Source organism: Myxocyprinus asiaticus, chromosome 48, assembly GCF_019703515.2.
Source record: "Myxocyprinus asiaticus isolate MX2 ecotype Aquarium Trade chromosome 48, UBuf_Myxa_2, whole genome shotgun sequence".
Classification (NCBI taxonomy): Eukaryota; Metazoa; Chordata; class Actinopteri; order Cypriniformes; family Catostomidae; genus Myxocyprinus; species Myxocyprinus asiaticus.
Window position 1 is genome coordinate 16,631,946 of NC_059391.1, and position 19,891 is coordinate 16,651,836.

Sequence of the window (19,891 nt, forward strand, 5' to 3'; positions counted from 1 at the left end):
TAAGTGTTAAGGGCCAGTGTTTAAACAAAGATTTTGTAAGAACTGTGATATTAATGACTAATGTCTTTGAAGTTCATCCTGGATTAACTGCAGAAGTTCACATAGATGCATTGTCCTTTGTTAGTTGGCTGATGAAGGCTTTTGTTGGCAATTAAATGATATACAGGTGCATCTCAATAAATTAGAATGTCGTGGAAAAGTTCATTTATTTCAGTAATTCAACTCAAATTGTGAAACTCGTGTATTAAATAAATTCAATGCACACAGACTGAAGCAGTTTAAGTCTTTGGTTCTTTTAATTGTGATGATTTTGGCTCACATTTAACAAAAACCCACCAATTCACTATCTCAAAAAATTAGAATATGGTGACATGCCAATCAGCTAATCAACTCAAAACACCTGCAAAGATTTCCTGAGCCTTCAAAATGGTCTCTCAGTTTGGTTCACTAGGCTACACAATCATGGGGAAGACTGCTGATCTGACAGTTGTCCAGAAGACAATCATTGACACCCTTCACAAGGAGGGTAAGCCACAAACATTCATTGCCAAAGAAGCTGGCTGTTCACAGAGTGCTGTATCCAAGCATGTTAACAGAAAGTTGAGTGGAAGGAAAAAGTGTGGAAGAAAAAGATGCAAAACCAACCGAGAGAACCGCAGCCTTATGAGGATTGTCAAGCAAAATCGATTCAAGAATTTGGGTGAACTTCACAAGGAATGGACTGAGGCTGGGGTCAAGGCATCAAGAGCCACCACACACAGACATGTCAAGGAATTTGGCTACAGTTGTCGTATTCCTCTTGTTATGCCACTCCTGGCGTCTTACCTGGGCTAAGGAGAAGAAGAACTGGACTGTTGCCCAGTGGTCCAAAGTCCTCTTTTCAGATGAGAGCAAGTTTTGTATTTCAATTGGAAACCAAGGTCCTAGAGTCTGGAGGAAGGGTGGAGAAGCTCATAGCCCAAGTTGCTTGAAGTCCAGTGTTAAGTTTCCACAGTCTGTGATGATTTGGGGTGCAGTGTCATCTGCTGGTGTTGGTCCATTGTGTTTTTTGAAAACCAAAGTCACTGCACCTGTTTACCAAGAAATTTTGGAGCACTTCATGCTTCCTTCTGCTGACCAGCTTTTTAAAGATGCTGATTTCATTTTCCAGCAGGATTTGGCACCTGCCCACACTGCCAAAAGCACCAAAAGTTGGTTAAATGACCATGGTGTTGGTGTGCTTGACTGGCCAGCAAACTCACCAGACCTGAACCCCATAGAGAATCTATGGGGTATTGTCAAGAGGAAAATGAGAAACAAGAGACCAAAAAATGCAGATGAGCTGAAGGCCACTGTCAAAGAAACCTGGGCTTCCATACCACCTCAGCAGTGCCACAAACTGATCACCTCCATGCCACGCCAAATTGAGGCAGTAATTAAAGCAAAAGGAGCCCCTACCAAGTATTGAGTACATATACAGTAATGAACCTACTTTCCAGAAGGCCAACAATTCACTAAAAATGTTTTTTTTATTGGTCTTATGATGTATTCTAATTTTTTGAGATAGTGAATTGGTGGGTTTTTGTTAAATGTGAGCCAAAATCATCACAATTAAAAGAACCAAAGACTTAAACTACTTCAGTCTGTGTGCATTGAATTTATTTAATACACGAGTTTCACAATTTGAGTTGAATTACTGAAATAAATGAACTTTTCCACGACATTCTAATTTATTGAGATGCACCTGTATGTTCTCATTGTCTTCTATTTTGAATGATTGTTTAAGCACCCTTTTTTTTTTAGTCAGGAACTGACAAATAAAAAGTTTGTTTGATTTTATGTTTCAAAAAGGAGCATTAATTGGTACTTAATATATTTAAATAATGATTAGATGTTCATCAAAATATTCCCAAAGTAATCTAATCAGATTACCTAAAAAGTGTACATTAAATCATGTAATTTGTAATCATACCAGATTGCATTTCAGAAGTAATGATCCATGATCCACCTGCCACTGATTCTTTTTTTTAAATAAACAGACATTTTGAATATGTGAATCTCTGATATTGTGCCCAATATTTTACCTGCTTCCTTTTAGCATTAAGCACTGGTTCAATACTTGCAGTCCAAAGGCTCACTAGGGGAATGTAGAAAATGAATAAGCATCCTTATGATTTATTTCACTCCACTTTATTTTAGTAACCCTGTGCCTAGGTGCTTATTCCTGTTTAACTGGCTACACTTTAAATATTACCTAATGTTTATCAAGCAATATTAAATGGCATGACTTCAAGGATTGTGCCAGTCTTGTGCGTGAATGCAGAGAGCCTTAAAATGACCACAGAGAGTTTCAAGCAGCCCAGAAGGGCTTTAAACAAAGTCCTAAATCTAAAGCAAAGCATTTTAATCAAATAGTTCTTTATTACAAGAAAGCAAGGCCTGTTTCTTAATTTGCAATAGCTTCATTACTAAAAAAAAAAAAATAAAAAAAATTAATTCATGAATAAAGACAAATAAAAATCAACTAGATTTATATTAAAATTTTTTAATGTGCACAGCATTATGTGATTTTACAGTAAAAGCAAGGAAAGAGAATTTCAGTTTTCATATAAAAATATGATCTCATCTACAGAGGTTGACTCATTTAAGCACATGTTTTGCAATAGATACTAAGACAGCAGGTAGACAAAGAAGTGACTGAGTCAAAGCGGGTAGACAAAAAGGTGACAAAAGTGAGCTTAACGTCAGTACTAAATACTATACCCCACTTTAGCAGCAGCCTGTGAGGCTGGATACTTTATTTTGCTGCCAGTCTTTGCCAGTGTGTGTGTATGTGTGTGTGTGTTTTTATCTAACAGTGAACAAACAGAGAAGTAGACAGGTTTGTTTATGTTTGCAGGGACAAAATTCCAACCCAAATGATATCTCTTTGTACTGCAGAACTGCAGTACTGCAGAAGCATGTATATATATATAAGTTCTTCATCTTCAAAGACCGCAAACATTTGTTTATGTGCATGTTAAGGCTGTGATCATTTTCTTTCTCATGTTAAAATCATTTTCTTTCATGTTCAATCTTCACGACTGCTAGAAGACCCCACTAGGTTTATGTCCTTGGTGTGGTTTAGCTGAGTAGGTAAATTCACGTTACGTCTCTTTGGAAGCCACTCATAAAGCTGTTGCCATGATGACCAGTTTAAAGCGTTATGTGTCATAGAGCCAGGAACTCTATGACTCTAGGAACTCTCTTTGTTAGTATATGCTGAGTTGACAAAGGGTTCAGTGAGGGCACCTCTTTTGCCCCATGTTTAGGCCAACCACCATTTTTAGTGGAAACATGCAGTGTGATGGGCAGTCTTGACATCAGTAGGGCCACGCCTACTTTTCTCTAAAATTTGCTCAATCCCCCCCAAACCCAACCTCCCCCCATAAAAACAAAAAAAACAACCATTAAACTTGGATTACACAAACCCCCGTGATGATGGCAAATAACACCATGCCCGAACCAGGCACGACACGTCAAGCATTAAAATCAGTCTCTTCTATGTAAATCTGAAGTTTTCTAATAATCAGCCAGAACTGCAAAAGGCCATTTTGTCGATTACTTGATTGTATAGTAGGGCTGGGTATTGACAGAAATTTCCTGATTTGATTCAATTCCGATTCGCAAGCTCTTGAGTCGATTGCGATACAATTTGATTCAATTCTGGTTTATTTGGGTATATTTCATTTACAGTATAATAACTATTTTTCTAATAACTATTATAATAACTTGCTTACATAGGAAATAATTCATTCTCTGCTATTGCTGTAAATTAAACAGGGAACCTTTTAACTTGGTACATTATGAAAATATAAATTTTTACATTTAACAACAGGGCCCAAGCTATGCAGTTAAATTGCTACTTATTTAACAGATTTAATAATCAACACAATCAAAACTGAAGTAAACTTTAATAGTTAAAGTAAACATTTTTAAGAAAGGATTTTTAAGAATCAATATCGAGATTGTTCAAATGAAGATTCATTTGAAAATCAATATTTTTACCCAGCCTTATTGTACAGGGTAGCCCCGCCCACCATGAAATCTCACTGGTTCAAAAATCCCACTCCACATAACTAGGTATTAAACATCAAATATCAACTGGCTGTGTTGCGTCTTGCAGCTATTTCGCGTTCAGTGTGGACAGACAAATTGTTTGCTCGAAAGTTGTTGCGCCTGGTTAGGACATGGTGCCGCTTCATCTTGTGCACTGTCTAGTGCTCAGCCTTTAAAAGTAAACTCATTTGACCGTGAGCCCATACGGGGGAATTCGACACTCTTGTAGCACAGCCAATGGCAGGCGCATGCACCGGCGACGCGCAAAGACTGCATGTCTTGAAAAACGATGCTGCACGTGGACATTCCATGCGTACTGTGCTGATGTTGAAGTTTACTTCATACGCAATGTGCGTGAGATGTATTGGCATGCGGAAAACCAAATTCTGACCTGAATAGTTCACCCAAAAAGGTACTATAATCATCAGAACAGGATTTAAGATTTTTAGGAAAGTATCCAAGGTTTTTAGCTTCCATCCAATGCAAGTGAATGGACACCAATTTTTTAAGGTCCAATAAGAATATTTAGGCAGCATCAAAGTAATCCACATGACTCCAGTTGATTAAGTAATGTCTTCTCTAGTGAATTGATACGTTTGGGTGAAAAACTAAACGCTAATTAAAACTTTATTAACTTCAAAAAATCGCTTCCTGTAAACACTCAATGCCTCCCATCGCTGTCGCGTGATGTCATCACGTTGGCACGTTCACGCGAGAATTCAGAAGTTCTGCTCTGTTTACCACAGAGGAACGTACTTCACGTGAGTGTTAGGTCAATTCAAACAGCTACAGAGAGCTGGCAGAAGCGCCTATTTAAAGTTAAAAACATTTTAGCGATTTGTTTTTCACACAAACGTATCGAATAACTTCAGAAAACATTACTTAATCGACTGGAGCCGTGTCAGTTACTTTGATGCTGCCTAAATATGCTTTTTGGACCATCAAAAATTGGTGTCCATTCACTTGCATTGGATGAAGCTAAAAACCTGGGATACTTTTCTAAAAATCTTAAATCCTGTTCTGATGAAGAAAGAAGGTCATATACATCTTGGATGGCCTGAGGGTGAGTAAATTATCAGCAAATTTTCATTTTTGGGTGAACTATACCTTTAAGGGTAATAGTACACATCTACCAAACGGAAGACTGAAAGAAGACTGAAGATAGCAAAACTATTAGTTATTTAAACACCACAAAATTACGTCGTTACAAGGATGAATGAAAGGGGACAATAAAACAACAGACTCAACACAAGTAAGGCAGAAACTGCATTCCTAAAATGAGACAGGCTAACAAATGTAAAAAAAAAAAAAATTGAATTATTAACAGATGTCCCCTTGGAATCCAAAGTTGTGAGGAGACAAAGATCATGTACTTGTTGAACAGAGACAAAGAGGAGTATTTTTTCTTATAGTCACCTTAATACAGTGCAACCCCCGATAACCTCATCTCTGTTCACTTTTGTTTTGCCCTCTTTTTATTATAGAGGCTATATTTTCTTTAAACATTATCTCCCTGTGATGGACATTGGTTTCCATTCCCCCATCCCACCCATTCCCTCTTGCTATTTCCCTTTCCGTATCCTTACACCACCTTGGTGGTGGTGACCCGAACACTGCTGAAGCACTTTCCGATGGCCTCGAACAGCGGGTCGCAGAACGTGTGCACACAGATGGAGTACACTCGACTGACACAGTGGATCTCGATTAGGTAGCTCTTCACGCAGGGTACCACCGCCCAGATGTGGATGAAGGAGAGGATGGCAAAGAAGATGCCCCATACGAGGGCGAGCGGGATTCCCACCAGGGCCGTCAGAAGCCTGTAGCACCAGTACTTGGTTACTGTGAAGGTGGTGAAGCTGGCTTTCCACACGCCATCAAAACTGTACGTGCCAGGGGGCTCGGCAATCACGTCCTCAAATTCAACCTGGAGACAAAAAAAGAGTCCAGGTTTACATCAGAATTAAGTTGTTGTTAGGTCAAGCTCCTCTTTTAAGAAGCTCTATTGAATACCTTTACAGGCTTTGAACCTTTCCTTGGTTTCCTTGTTCACTGCAGGTCACCCATTTTTAAAATAGTTCTAAAAAAAAGTTCAGCAAGACCAAGGAAGGGTTAAGGTTTTTGCACCAAAAACAGTCGTAGTTTAGTTTCACATGACCATTTCCCACCCTCTCTCTTGATTCGTATTATTAACAGGCTGTTTTTGCTACTATACTTTAAAAGGCTGTAACAGTCTACTCTATGCAGGTTTGTGAAAGCAGATGCTTTCTAGCATCGCAAGCTCGATTTCATACATTCCAAAATGTGTCAGACCACAATTCATAACACAACGCAATACGCGTTGCATTCTCAATGTTGCCACAAGGGGCGCTATAGCGGACATTAGCTTAAACTGTCTGCATCTATAGTGAGTTTTCTTTTTCAACGCAACTACTTTCATGGCGGAGCAACAGTCTGAACAGAAAAGTCAAAAAGAAGTTAAAGTCCAAATATTTCTAGCAAACTGAAAAATAATATCTAGTTTAATAGCACAGATTTTTGAAGGAAACTCTATCGCCCCCTTGAGTACTGAGGTGTATTACTGACACATTAATACAAGAACGCACGTTAAGCACGTTCAGTCACACTGCGTGATAATGCGTTGGCCAAGTGCTCGCATCTGCGTATGTGTACTTGTGTAATGTAAGTTTCTGGCCTAAGACTTCTATGTGTAATTAAATTGGGGCTAAATATTCTGGGTGGACTGGGGAGGGACCTTTGCGTTGTGAATATTAGAGTTGGTCTACATAAAAGGCTACTACATACTAGATTACTAATATATAGAACAAGAAGCTTTAAATTGGAGGCAGCCAAATGGAGCATATTGCTCTTCAATTTCAGTTCTCTTTCAGTTCTGTTTCCATTAAAACTGAACTGATATAATCCTATTCACAGTTTACTTTTAAACTGACACATTCAACTTAACCAGGCTGCTTTGTTTCCAACTATAGGTAAATAACTCATTATATGCATATACAGTATAGTTTTAATAAAAACTTATTTGACCTTCGCATTTTATAAACATAGTTTCCTTCAACCATATCAACTGTTGAACTCAACAGACATTGGAAGAACCAGTCCCATTCCTTCTCCTCCCCTTCACCCATCTCTACATTCCTCATGGACAGCTTCTGTACATTGTACAGTACCTTGCTGTGGTTCATCCAGACTGGTACATCCTGACTCACGCACATGTCACTTTATAGTTCTTTAAACCTTATTCATCAAAGACAGATTAGACTTGTGCCTGACACCAAACACTAACATTTAGAAAAGGCCTCTGACTAATACACAAAAATACATTTATTAAGCCTCACATCTTAAAGAGATAGTTCACCCATTCAGGTTTGGAACAACACAAGGGTGAGTAAATGATGACAGAATTTTCATTTTTGGGTGAACTATCCCTTTAAGCTTAGTTTAGGTATTTGTCGAACAAGCAAAACTCACGTTCTATCTGTATTGCAGTACACCTGCTTCTATATAAAGATTTAACAAACAGTTTATTTCAGCTGTGACACTGCTGATTATACTGGGAGAAAGAGCACACACACTCACTCTGTTCTTCACGGTCACCCGTGAAAGTCAAGATAAAGCTAATATTTATTTAACAACTCCTTTTTAAAATGATGTGATGTGTTTGAAGGTGGGTTTTGTATAAATAAGCTTATGCTATGCAATGCTATGTTTATGGCGATCTTGCAACTGTTAATACATTAAAATGAATGTTTTAGACTAAGTGTGTCGAAGTTACGTAACAGTTAAATGATTGATTATAACTTATCCAAGAACTTGAAACCATTATGGCTAAAGTTGGCAATGAAACTCCAAATTATATAGTCATATATAAAGCCTGTCCTCCCCTTTCATTTATCTCCAGTATATCCCTATTGGCGAACACATAGTTTCCATTACTTGAATCTAACAACTATGACTTTATACAAAGTTCAAATAAACAGTTCTGGAGCAGACTGCAGGGTGTTCTGAGATAACGCTACTGAAAGAAGTATCAACTTGCATTCTTGCCTGTGATTATATATGATCAGTCCGCTTTGGTAATAGGCTAAATCACCAGTGTACAGTGCAAGTTATGCGTCAAAATATTGTACTTGGAAAAACAGTAGATCCAAAACAATGACATTGTCACAGGATGTAAAACTTCATTGTTTATTCTTTTCTAAACTTTCGATCACCATGGCGACTCATGTGACTCATTTCAAACTGCAAATTTATGTGCAGTAACTTATAAAGGGGTTAGTTCACCCTGTCATCATTTACTCACCCTTCTGTCATTTCAGACCCATATGACTTACTTTCATCTATGGAAAACAAAAGTAATTTAGAAGAATGTTGACATAGCACTTTTTCCAAATAATGAAAGTAAATGGTGACTGAGGCTGTCAGTCCCTAACATCTCCTTTTTCATTCCACGTAGGGATGTCCTGATACCATTTTTATTTTTTTATTTTTTTGAGCACGATAGTTCCTTTTCGGTACTCGCCAATATCGATACCTAATTTATTTTTCTGAATTCCACCTCAATAGCTTATTTAAATTTTAGCTTCAAAACGATGTCTGAATAAATGAATGAAGGGATAGTTCACCCCAAAATGAAAATTCTCTAATCATTTTCTCACCCTTATGCCATCCCAGATATGCATGACTTTCCTTCATCAGCTCAACTCAAATTAAGATTTTTAGATGAATTTCTCAGCTCTTTTGGGCCATACAATGCAAGTGAATGGGTGCCAACATTTTGAAGCTCCAAAAATCACATAAGTCAGCAAAAAAGTATTCCATAAGACTCTGGTGGTAAAATCAATGTCTTCAGAAGCAATTTGATATGTGTGGGTGAGAAGCAGATCAATACTGAAGTCCTTTTTTACTCCCTGTTCTGTCAATCTCAACTTTCACATTCTTCTTCTTTTGTTTTTGGTGATTCACATTCTTAATGCAAATTGCCCCCCTACTGGGCAAGGAGAAGAATTTCAAGCAAAAAAGGACTTAAATATTGATCTGTTTCTTACTCATCATATCACTTCAGAAGACATGGATTAAACCACTGGAGTCATATGGATTAATTTTATGATGCCTTTATGTGCTTTTTGGAGCATCACAATTTTGGCACCCCTTAACTTGCATTGTATGGGCCTACAGAGCTGAAATATTCTTCTAAAAATCATAAATTGTGTTCTGTAGATTAAAGAAAGTCATACACATCTGGGATGGCAAAGGTGAATAAATGATGAAAGAATTTTCATTTTTGTGTGAACTATCCCTTTAAGTATAATACAATTACTATTGACTTATTATTATTGTTATTATTATTAGTAGTAGTGGTATTAAAGTTAATATTACATGTATAATATATATATATATATATATATATATATATATATATATATATATATATATATATATATATATATATATATATATATATACACAGTAGTGATATATTTCTGTTTTCCCATTTAAATTAAGCTTTTCTATGGTGGAAGCTTTTATTTAGAAGCCCTATCTGTTTCTGTGTTTTTGATGGTAGCTTCTCACTTCCAGAAAAGCACGTCGTTACATGACCCAATATGATTATTAATCCACAAAAAGGCTGCTATTTAATTAAATAAATATGCATTCTGTATGTGCCTTGTGATACAAAGTGAATTCGCGCACTGCTTGCTGTCATTTGTTACAAACAGGGCATGAAATGCTCATGATGATGATGGTGATTTTCCGTGTATGAGTCAAGGAGCTTTAAAAGGAGCAGTCGACGTCGGCACAACATTGGCTCCACACATTCACAAGCGCTCACATTCGAAGCGCAGCACGTGCAAACTATATATTTAGCCTATAGCGTTCAACTCTTTGCGGTTTAATAATCACACTAGGACTAACATGATTTTAATTTGTGTGCTGAATCTTTACGGAATGACATTTGTATGTCAGAATGTGTCGGTTTTTGGTATCGGAGCATTTTTACAAGCACGAGTACAAGTACTTGAGTGAAGTATCGGACCCGATTCCGATACCAGTATCGGGACAATCCTTAATGGATTGCAAAGATTTTTCCATGAAAAAGAAATAAATTCATACAGGTTCGGAACAACATAAGCGTGAGCAAATGATGACAGATTTTAAAACACAAAGATTTATTACTGTAACTACATTGTCTCTGAAATGTTTTCCTATATTAGACTTTGTGGGGGTCTTTGTGTGTTCTGTCCAAAGACTATGCACAATCCAGATTTCCATGTGGAATCCTGCTCCAGCATGCTATTAAAAGAATGCACTTTATGAGAGGAAAATATTCTGTTTCAAGGGAAAGCTACGCATGTGTTTCTGCACACAAGGATCTTTGATGTGGATGTCTGTGGGAGTGCACTTGGACGCTGAGTTCATTATGGTCTGGACGTCCTGCTGCAGGAACGCCCCATGTGTGTGGGGGTGTGTGTATGCATGTACAGAGAATTTGTGAAAATGGAGATGGGAATTCCCTGCTACGATCTCCTACGCAAGACCACTGCGAGACAATTTTCTCAACCCCTTTTAAGGACAAAATAAAAGGACCATGTGCGTTCACAGCACAAAATGAGTTCGACTATTCAATCCCTTGAGACATCAGTCCCATAATCTTTAACAAATGTCACATCTTAAATAGAAAAGTTATTCCAGTGTCTTCTGGATCAAATTTACAGCCAAATCATAAGAACTATTCAATTCCATGTATCCTCAGGGACGTGACTCAAGTCTCAGAGTCATATTGTGGTGGGAGGCAGCAGGGGTGGGAACACTATGGTGGATCGGATTTTAATAGGTGCCGTGTATTCCTATATCATCGGGTCATCAGAGCTGTATCCCTGAATAAAAACCAATAGCATTCAGAACTTTTCTTTCTTTATGGGAAAGTTTGCTATGCAACACGCCCAGGAAAATGTTTTGTTAAGAATGTTTGGTGCACAGCCTTGGCTCCAAAACAGGAAGCTCTTAATATTTCCTCTATAAAAAGGCATTACTTTCTCATTGACAGCTCGTCAATAGGAGTTTCCACAGCAACATGTCCCGAGCACGTCAAACTTTCACAAACTCGTGCCATACAGTCCAAACATTTCACATTTCAGAGAGAGCTGAGGCTTGCGTTAATTGTTTCCAGTACAAAAGTGTCAACTAGTGACCACTGACTCACTACCTCTTTTATTAAGCCAATAATATTGACATTTCTATTATCAAAATGTTTTATTTTTTTGCAGTATGTATAAACTTATATACATACTTTATATTCATATACTTTTCTTATGAAAAGTTGCATGCACTTTTTTTTTCCATATTAAATTATATTACGTCATGCATTTATCTATAAATAACATTAATGACACATTTTTCAGAGTGAATTGACATTGACTGTTTTTTTTTTTTTTTTTAAATAGAACAAAAATGTAATAACGAATGCATAACGCAAAAAAAAAAAAAAAAGAAAAAAAGAAAAAAAGTAGTGAGGTTTTGACCTACCTTGACCACGTTGTCATTTATATGCTTTGGGTCCCGGTTGACCAGGTCAATCTCCTTGGTGTGGACATCGTGAAGTGCCTTTTCGTTGATGCTGTCGTTATCCATTTCCTTATTATTGGGTTTGTAAATGTTCCCCTGTTTCCTGATGAACGGCGAGTGTGCGTATTCCTGCGGTTCCAAAGAAAACAGAAAATGAAGCAGGCGTGGACGGGAGACTGGGGCGCAACTCAGCAGACAACCCTGGCATGGGATGGTTTTAAACGGATAGAAATGAAGCACCACACCCCTCTGGAACCAAGTTTCAGCTTAACACCGCAAGGGGGCGTCATTTCATACTTTGAGCACGAACATGCAACGCTCCCCTCGCGCCTCGCGAAACGGTTGGAAAATATAGAAAACACACTTCCAATTAAAAACTTGTGTACATTGGGAATTATTTAAGTTTTTTAATTTCATATTTTCACATTATACATAATACTGTATGAGAAGTAACTGTGAGGTACTCCGTAAAAATTGCGCGCGCAAATTTCACGCGCGCGACTGTATATTTGAGATGAGCACGTAATAACTGGATTTAATGTAATTGCATTACTCCCAGCAGTTCTGTGTTTGTGGAAATATGTCCTTGCTCAACTAAGGAGGAGGGAGGCAATATGTCACAGCACTCAGGAACGAGTGAAGGTTTGATACAGACTGAGAAAGAATGTAAGTGCGTGCCAGAAAAAGATAAGACAAATTGGCCAACACGCACGAAAAATAGCCAATAGTGGACAAAGGTGCCAACACACCTTCCAAATATATATATTTAAGAACCAAATTCTATCAGCTTAATTTCTGTTGTATTTAGGAAAAAAATGAAAGCTTGCTCCACGAAGGGTCATAATTGATATATAATTAAAAAATAATATAAAATAAACTTAAGCCTTACCTCTTCAGGTGTCCCGTCCTTGTATCCACTAGTCATGCTGTCCCGTGCCTGAAGAGCTATCAGATGTGACTGGAAACAAGACAATCACTCAACATGGGAGGCGTGGGGACTGCTTTGCCTACAGTTGGGAGTTCTCACTGAGAAACTCAGTCGACCTACATTTACAACACCCCTGCTCTTTACTGTGTGCTACTGCTCCATAATGCGCATCTTTCATCTACTGAATGGCGTTTATCTGGTCTGTATGGCACAGAGTGGGAGTTTCTCTCAGTCACTCACGAGGACAGGCTCAACGAAACCCTTCATTAGCCTGCCACTCACGGAACTACGCAGTATTAGTGGTGGCGATTTTGACGTGATTTTTCCCAAATGAGAAGCATAATTGGGCACTGTAGAAACACTCAAATAACATGTAGCCTATATATGGCCTGAGAAGTTGACTATACTGAGGTCGGTTTTCATTCCAAAATGTACCTGAAGGCTTGCAACTTGGAATGTTTTCAACATCGAATATTCTAATTTTTGCTTCCCCACAATTGTCTATCTTTTGATTTCTTTATCTATACATTTCCTTTTTTTTTTTTTTTTTTTTTTAATCTATACATTTACTTTAAATTTTAGAGGTCATTTATTAAAGGTAACAAATATTTGACTATCAAGATCAGGTTCTGGCATAGTGAGGGGCAATGCAAAATATGCAAACAAAAAAGACAGTAAGTAGTGAACAAAGGTCATTTTAGCTCAAGTTAAACTGGCAGGATTATAAATGGTCAGGTTTAAGCGAGACAGATCACTCAAGTTCTATTTAAACCATTTGATTAAAAAATATATAATTATGGCATATTATATGGTTATAGCATTTTTATTGGCTAAGCCATATTTTTGCAATATGCACACAATTAGCTGATGTAACAGCTCCAAAAATACCAAAAATAAAATGTATTTGTAGCTCATAGTACACTGAAAACCCTAATAGGTTGATTGTACTACATTTATTGAGTAAGCTCGTTCCCTCAAATGAATTAAGTAATGGTGACTCCAAAATCTGTGTAATTAAGTTAATTGTGTTAAGGTGTTCATATAGAATTATTGAATTTTAGTTAGTTTTATTTTAGTTATGGTAATTTTAAGTTAAGCTATTTAAGTTGGGGTAACTAGATGCAAGTAGACTAAACTCATTGTTTCTACTTAATTATTTTAGTTGAATTGACTTAAATTTAGATCATACATTAACACAGTTCAACTAATGAAGACTATATGATTCTAGGTCAGTCTTTAAATAAACGTATTTCTCCACAGAAATGCATCTATTCCCATACATCAGTTGCACATGCACAAGGAGAACTGAGATAGTGTTGATAGGGTCCAACTTGACCAAAGGGGACACGGATCACCCTAATGGTGTCATCATACAAAACAACTATTTGCAACAAAGCAACATGGATAATACTACAAAAGAGCTAAAACCTCCATGTATTCTTAATAAAAACAATTTAAATGCCCCCATAAGTTCCCTTTGACCAAGAAAACATAATTTAATAATTGAAGCACAAGGGATTAGAACTCCCCATATTTTTCCCCATTTTGTACTCAATAGTTTGAATTATTAACACTTAAAATCTTAAGTCTATAGATTTTTAAGAAAAATAAAAACAAGAAATTTAGATATTTGAGTCATGAGCCCAAAACTTGACATTTCAAATAATGTTTAATTAAGACAATTGACCTTTTCTACTAATTACAACAGTAGCGTTTACAGTGTAAACCTAAACATACTTTACAAAAGAATCAGAATACAAAAGTAGACACTTAATAAAAAATCAGCTGTCAAGAGCTAAGGAGCATGCAGGCCTTGGGCCAAACCCTTCTACAGGAACGTGCTTGTTTTTTAATTAAAAAAAAAAAAAAAAAAATTAATGGGGTGGGTAAACAGTCAGCCTCAGGCAGAACTGCTGTGTTCAACATTTCACCTGAAGGTTTTCTCATTGCACAAACGGGACGTTAAATCTTGCACTTTAACAGCACAGCTTGTGCCATGATCTCCATGGTATGATGTCTAAGCAAAGAAAAAACCCAAAGTCCATCATTTTCAAAAAGGAAAAACACATCTTTAACCTCAAAATATTTTTATTTGGTGAACTTAGAGGCATTTATTTCTGGTCTTTTATAAGCTGAGTTGTGTTCAGCATGTTTGCATGACATCATTCAGAAGAGGTGAGGAAATGGCACCTGAGCTTCTAATGTTCCACTGTACACTCAAATATTCCATTTAACCGGTAGAGCCACTAACAAAGCACAATCAATGGCAAACAGCATGCAAGCAACTTTGCAGGCAAGCAAATCCCCATTTTTAATGGTTTATATTATATACATAATTATAAAAAGAAATCTGAATCTTTATTATAGAAGAAAACACATAGAGAGTGTGCTGCATTTGTGCAGAATGGACTCTTTTACAGGCATGTACCTGAAAATCATAAATAGCATGTACAGTTATATATTGTGAGATCAAAGTAGCCCTGCTGATATCATAGAAATCACAACTGCATCATCTTATTTTGATATAAAACCTGTCATCTGAACAATATAAATATTAACTTAGAACCACTACAGCACTATTGGAAGTAGCTGCATAATTTTTTTTATATCATTGTTGCTACTCTTTAGCACATCATGCACTTATTGCAATAGCACAATATCTTAATCTTAATGTAAAAATCTCTTTATATATTAAAAAAAAGCTTAATTACACTTACCTAACAGTACTCTGAAAACATATTCACACTGACACCACCCATTAGGTGTTTTATGCATCAATGGCTAAACAACGGAATGAATATTGCAACTGTGTAATGAAATTCTTTCCTTCTCCGTGTTTTGGAAGTCAAGGATAGACAATCCTTCAGTTAATCACCATCAATAAAAAAAAATAAAAAAAATTCAGATGAAGAGAGTCACATCAGGTATCAGGTGTGATTGATAGGTCAGGACTTTTGCATAACCCAGCTCTGGCTTTAAAGCACAATGGTCATTTGCTGTTACCATATAACACTTCAGTGTAGAGTGTTCTAACATACATCAAAACATCTCAGTTTTGCACAGTCTTGACATTGATGGATGACAAGCATCTTCCGATGCAGAAGAAAAGTGGCCCTATAAATATGTCCATCAAACTGGTCCATATCACCTGGATGGGGGGCAAAGACTTCATGCAACCCTGGACCACTGGCATCACTACCCTGTAGACACAAAAGAGCCCATTACTGTTTACCAATACATAGGAATTACATAATGATCATATTTTGGTGAATTTCTTTTTTTTTACTCTGCATTCTGAAATGTTTGGGAAAAAAATCTGATGTTGTAGATATTCTGTACTAAACAAATGCTGGATCTGTCAGGCAGCATTACTGGCCCATAAGGAATGAATAACAGGTCATATACCATGTAAAGTGTGTTTTTAGTATCTAGAGCACACGTCTAAAGCTACATGTTAAAAAACAAAATGTATAAGATTTAAATAAAGATCTTTTAGGAAATGTTTCTGTTTGTAAAAGAAGACTAATAATGCCAGAGTTTTCTGGATGGTTGCCAAGGAGTTTGCTATAGAGTTGCTAGAGTGTTCTGGGTGGTTGCTTTGATCTTATCTGGCTAATTTGTCAGAACCACTCATTCCTAAGCGAATAGGGTCACCACTGTTACGCTGCGTTGTAAAGTTTACGAACAGCCACTTGTGCTAATAAGCAGTGTATAACTCAGAAATATTGACCCCGAAGTGCTGCTGAACTAAAACACAAAGGTCAATCTTCAAGTTTGACTGAGTTTCAGCTTGCATGTGTCAAACTACTAAGAGGTTGGAGGAAAACCCTTGACTAGAATGCCAACAATCCAACTTGAGTTATGTGAGGGCGTTTCCACTATTAGTGGAAATACATTACACTACTATGAGGAAAAAAATGGCTTTACGCTAATGCAAACAAATAATGCTGGAACTGGAAGCTATATAGTATGTCTGAAAATGTAGGCCTATGTGTGCTGCACAAAACTAAACTTTAACCAAAACTAAAATTACTCTCAAAAATAAGATAAAAGCTAAGCTATACAACTAATAACACTTTCTCTGTGGTATCTCTTCTATTTGTACACTGAAAAAAAAACCAAAAAAAAAAACCGATTTGTTGGCTCGACAACCATAACGTATGAAAATGAATCACTTCTACTAAAAAAAGTAGCCTACATATTTACAACATTTTTAGCTTTACTTATCTGCATTAATGTGTACAACACAAAATATCAATTATTAAGGTGAACTTAGAGTGATACATTAAGTAAATGAGTAATTGTGAGTTCCATGAACTTCGTTGGTTTAAAAATCCATAAAATTGAGATTTTACTAACTCAAACAATCAAGTACAGAAATGAAGCTGTGGGGCACACACATAAGCCCTTGCGCTTGAATAATTTGCTCATGTTTGTTTGGTCAAAATAACTTTTTGGTGCATTCAATCAGTCGTTATTAGGAATACATAGCTCTATACTATTGATTTCGTTTTAATTAGTTGTTTCGTGTAAAGTCATCATTTGGGTGATTAGTGTTCGCACATGTGAATGTGCTCAGTCATTATTTCCTTTTGAGACAATTAGATAAAATAAAAACAATAATATAAATGTTCATTTGAAACAACGTGCTGTAAGTTGTTAAATCTTATTCGTGACATACCTTTTTAAGTAAATAAAGTTGAATGAAATGATGCATTTGTGTATGTCTAACAAAGGTTTTCTAGTTATGCTGACATAAAATGACCATGAATTGAATGTACTTAAAAAGCATGATGAAAAGATGATACATATTTTAAGTAAATCCAACACATCCTTTTTTTTTTTTTTTTTTTTTTCAGAGTAGTTTTTTTGCAGTCATTATCTAGATGGAAAGTGGCCAAGGTAAATATTCTGCAATTGGGCTGTGGAAAATGTTACTGGGTGCCCAACAAGAAGCCTTTTCATACCAAATATGTACACAACTGAGAATCCCGAAAACAATTCCTGCAACAAATGCCATAGGAACGGCCAGAAACGTGGTGAGGATCCGGTAGAAGACATATTTCATCAGCTCAAACACGGCATGACTGCCAATCCACACACTGTCAAAACTGTGCATGGAGATGGGCTCAGCAATGACGTCTTCAAAGCCAACCTGTGGAGTCAAACACGAAAGAAAAATAGACAATAGCGAACACGCTACTTAGAATAACAAATTAGCCCATACGTATAAAGAGAGAGAGAGAGAGAGAGAGAGAGAGAGAGAGAGAGAGAGAGAGAGAGAGAGAGAGAGAGAGAGAGAGAGAGAGAGAGAAATACTTGTTTCGCATATGCAGCGGTAAGCTATACCTTGTCGAAAAAAACTACACTCACACACAGGCAAGATTCATTATAAAGCACGTGAATAGATGCGCGTGAAAATAACTGCGCATACAACTGTAACAATGTAAGCTTATATGAACTGGTCAACAATGTTAACAGCACCAATGTTTATTTCGACAGAAATAAGTGATAAGAAATTAGTGATATCAAGCTGTTACCTACCTTTAGGTGTGCGTTAATATCTTTAGGGTCTCTATCCGGTACTGGTGTGTACATGTTCGGATTCTTTCCAAGTATAGTTTCAATCGATCTTTTGAATTCGTCCTCATCCATAATGACACTGGTCTCCGACTTTTCCTTTTCAATGCCCATTTTTGTTTTTGGAGTCAGCCAGGCGCAGAGTCCTCTCTGTTGCCCTAGCTGTCCGCGCACTGCGCGCTCATGGCAGGACGCGTCCACGCCCCGTACGGATAAAGCCGATCATCGTAGACAAAACACACAAGCGCTCAAATGCTTATAGCAACAAATGTGGACCAACGATAAGAAACATTTTGGGGTTAAATCTCTGTCTAGCCTTTCTTATCTTACATTGTTGATTGAAAAAGAATGCAAGGAATCTGAAGATATTGTTATTGGTATTTACTCTATTGCATGACACAATAAAGCAAGTTAACTCTTTTAAGTATTTTCCTCAGTCATTTCCTCACAGTTCATTCATTCAAGCATTCATTCATTCATGATTTTATAATGCACAAATACTGGCGGCCAAAAGTTTGGAATAATGCACAAATTTTGCTGTTTCGGAAGGAAATTGGTACTTTAATTCACCAAAGTGGCATTCAGCTGATCACAAAATATAGTCAGGACATTACTGATGTAAAAAACAGCACCATCACTATTTGAAAAAAAGTCATTTTTGATCAAATCTAGACAGGCCCCATTTCCAGCAGCCATCACTCCAATACCTTCTCCTTGAGTAATCATGCTGAATTGATAATTTGGTACTAGAAAATCACTTGCCATTATATCAAACACAGTTGAAAGCTATTTGGTTCGTAAAACGAAGCTTAACATTGTCTTTATGCTTGTTTTTGAGTTGCCACAGTATGCAATAGACTGTCATGTCTTAAGGTCAATATTAGGTCAAAAATGGCAAAAAAGAAGCAGCTTTCTCTAGAAATTATCAATCATTGTTTTGAGGAATGAAGGCTATACAATACTTGAAATTGCCAAAAAACTGAAGATTTCATACAAAGATGTACACTACAGTCTTCAAAGACAAAGGAAAACTGACTCTAACAAGGACAGAAAGAGATGTGGAAGGCCAGATGTACAACTAAACAAGAGGATAAGTACATCAGTCTCTAGTTTGAGAAACAGATGCCTCACATGTCCTCAGCTGACAGCTTCATTGAATTCTACCAGCTCAACACCAGTGTCATGTACAACAGTAAAGAGGAGACTCAGGGGTGCAGGCCTTATGGGAAGAATTGCAAAGAAAAAGCCACTTTTGAAACAGAAAAACAAAAAGAAAGGTTAGAGTGGGCAAAGAAACACAAACATTGGACAACAGATAATTGGAAAAGAGTGTTATGGATCTTAACCCCATTGAGCTTTTGTGGGATCAGCTAGACTGTAAGGTGCGTGAGAAGTGCCCAACAAGACTGCCACATCTATGGCAAGTGCTACAGGAAGCGTGGGGTGAAATGTCACCTGAGTATCTGGACAAACTGACAGCTAGAATGCCAAGGATCTGCAAAGCTGTCATTGTTGCACATGGAGGATTTTTTTGATGAGAACTCTTTGAAGTAGTTTTGAAGTTCTGAACATTTTTTTTTTTCAAATTGTAATAGTAATTTTTCATGTTATGAATGTTCTGACTATACATTGTGATCAGATGAATGCCACTTTGGTAATAAAAGTACCAATTTCTTTCCATAAGAGCAAAATTTGTACATTATTCCAAACTTTTGGTCACCAGTG

The 19,891-nt window shown here is 36.9% G+C and overlaps 2 protein-coding genes across 2 annotated transcripts; both read right to left on the reverse strand.

Moving 5' to 3' along the window:
* Nucleotides 1-2,504: 2,504 nt before the first annotated feature.
* Nucleotides 2,505-12,767, reverse strand: cav1 (caveolin 1). Its single transcript, XM_051692493.1, has 3 exons — nucleotides 12,548-12,767; nucleotides 11,620-11,787; nucleotides 2,505-6,001 (listed from the first exon to the last, which is right to left on the reverse strand). The coding sequence occupies exons 1-3, from the start codon at nucleotides 12,581-12,583 to the stop codon at nucleotides 5,660-5,662; spliced, it is 546 nt and encodes a 181-aa protein (XP_051548453.1). The 5' UTR covers nucleotides 12,584-12,767; the 3' UTR covers nucleotides 2,505-5,659.
* Nucleotides 12,768-14,236: 1,469 nt separating this feature from the next.
* On the reverse strand, nucleotides 14,237-18,630 carry cav2 (caveolin 2). The gene is made up of 3 exons (XM_051692801.1): nucleotides 18,131-18,630; nucleotides 17,554-17,741; nucleotides 14,237-15,786 (listed from the first exon to the last, which is right to left on the reverse strand). Exons 1-3 carry the CDS (start codon nucleotides 18,278-18,280, stop codon nucleotides 15,636-15,638), a joined length of 489 nt encoding a protein of 162 aa, XP_051548761.1. The 5' UTR covers nucleotides 18,281-18,630; the 3' UTR covers nucleotides 14,237-15,635.
* Nucleotides 18,631-19,891: the final 1,261 nt, after the last annotated feature.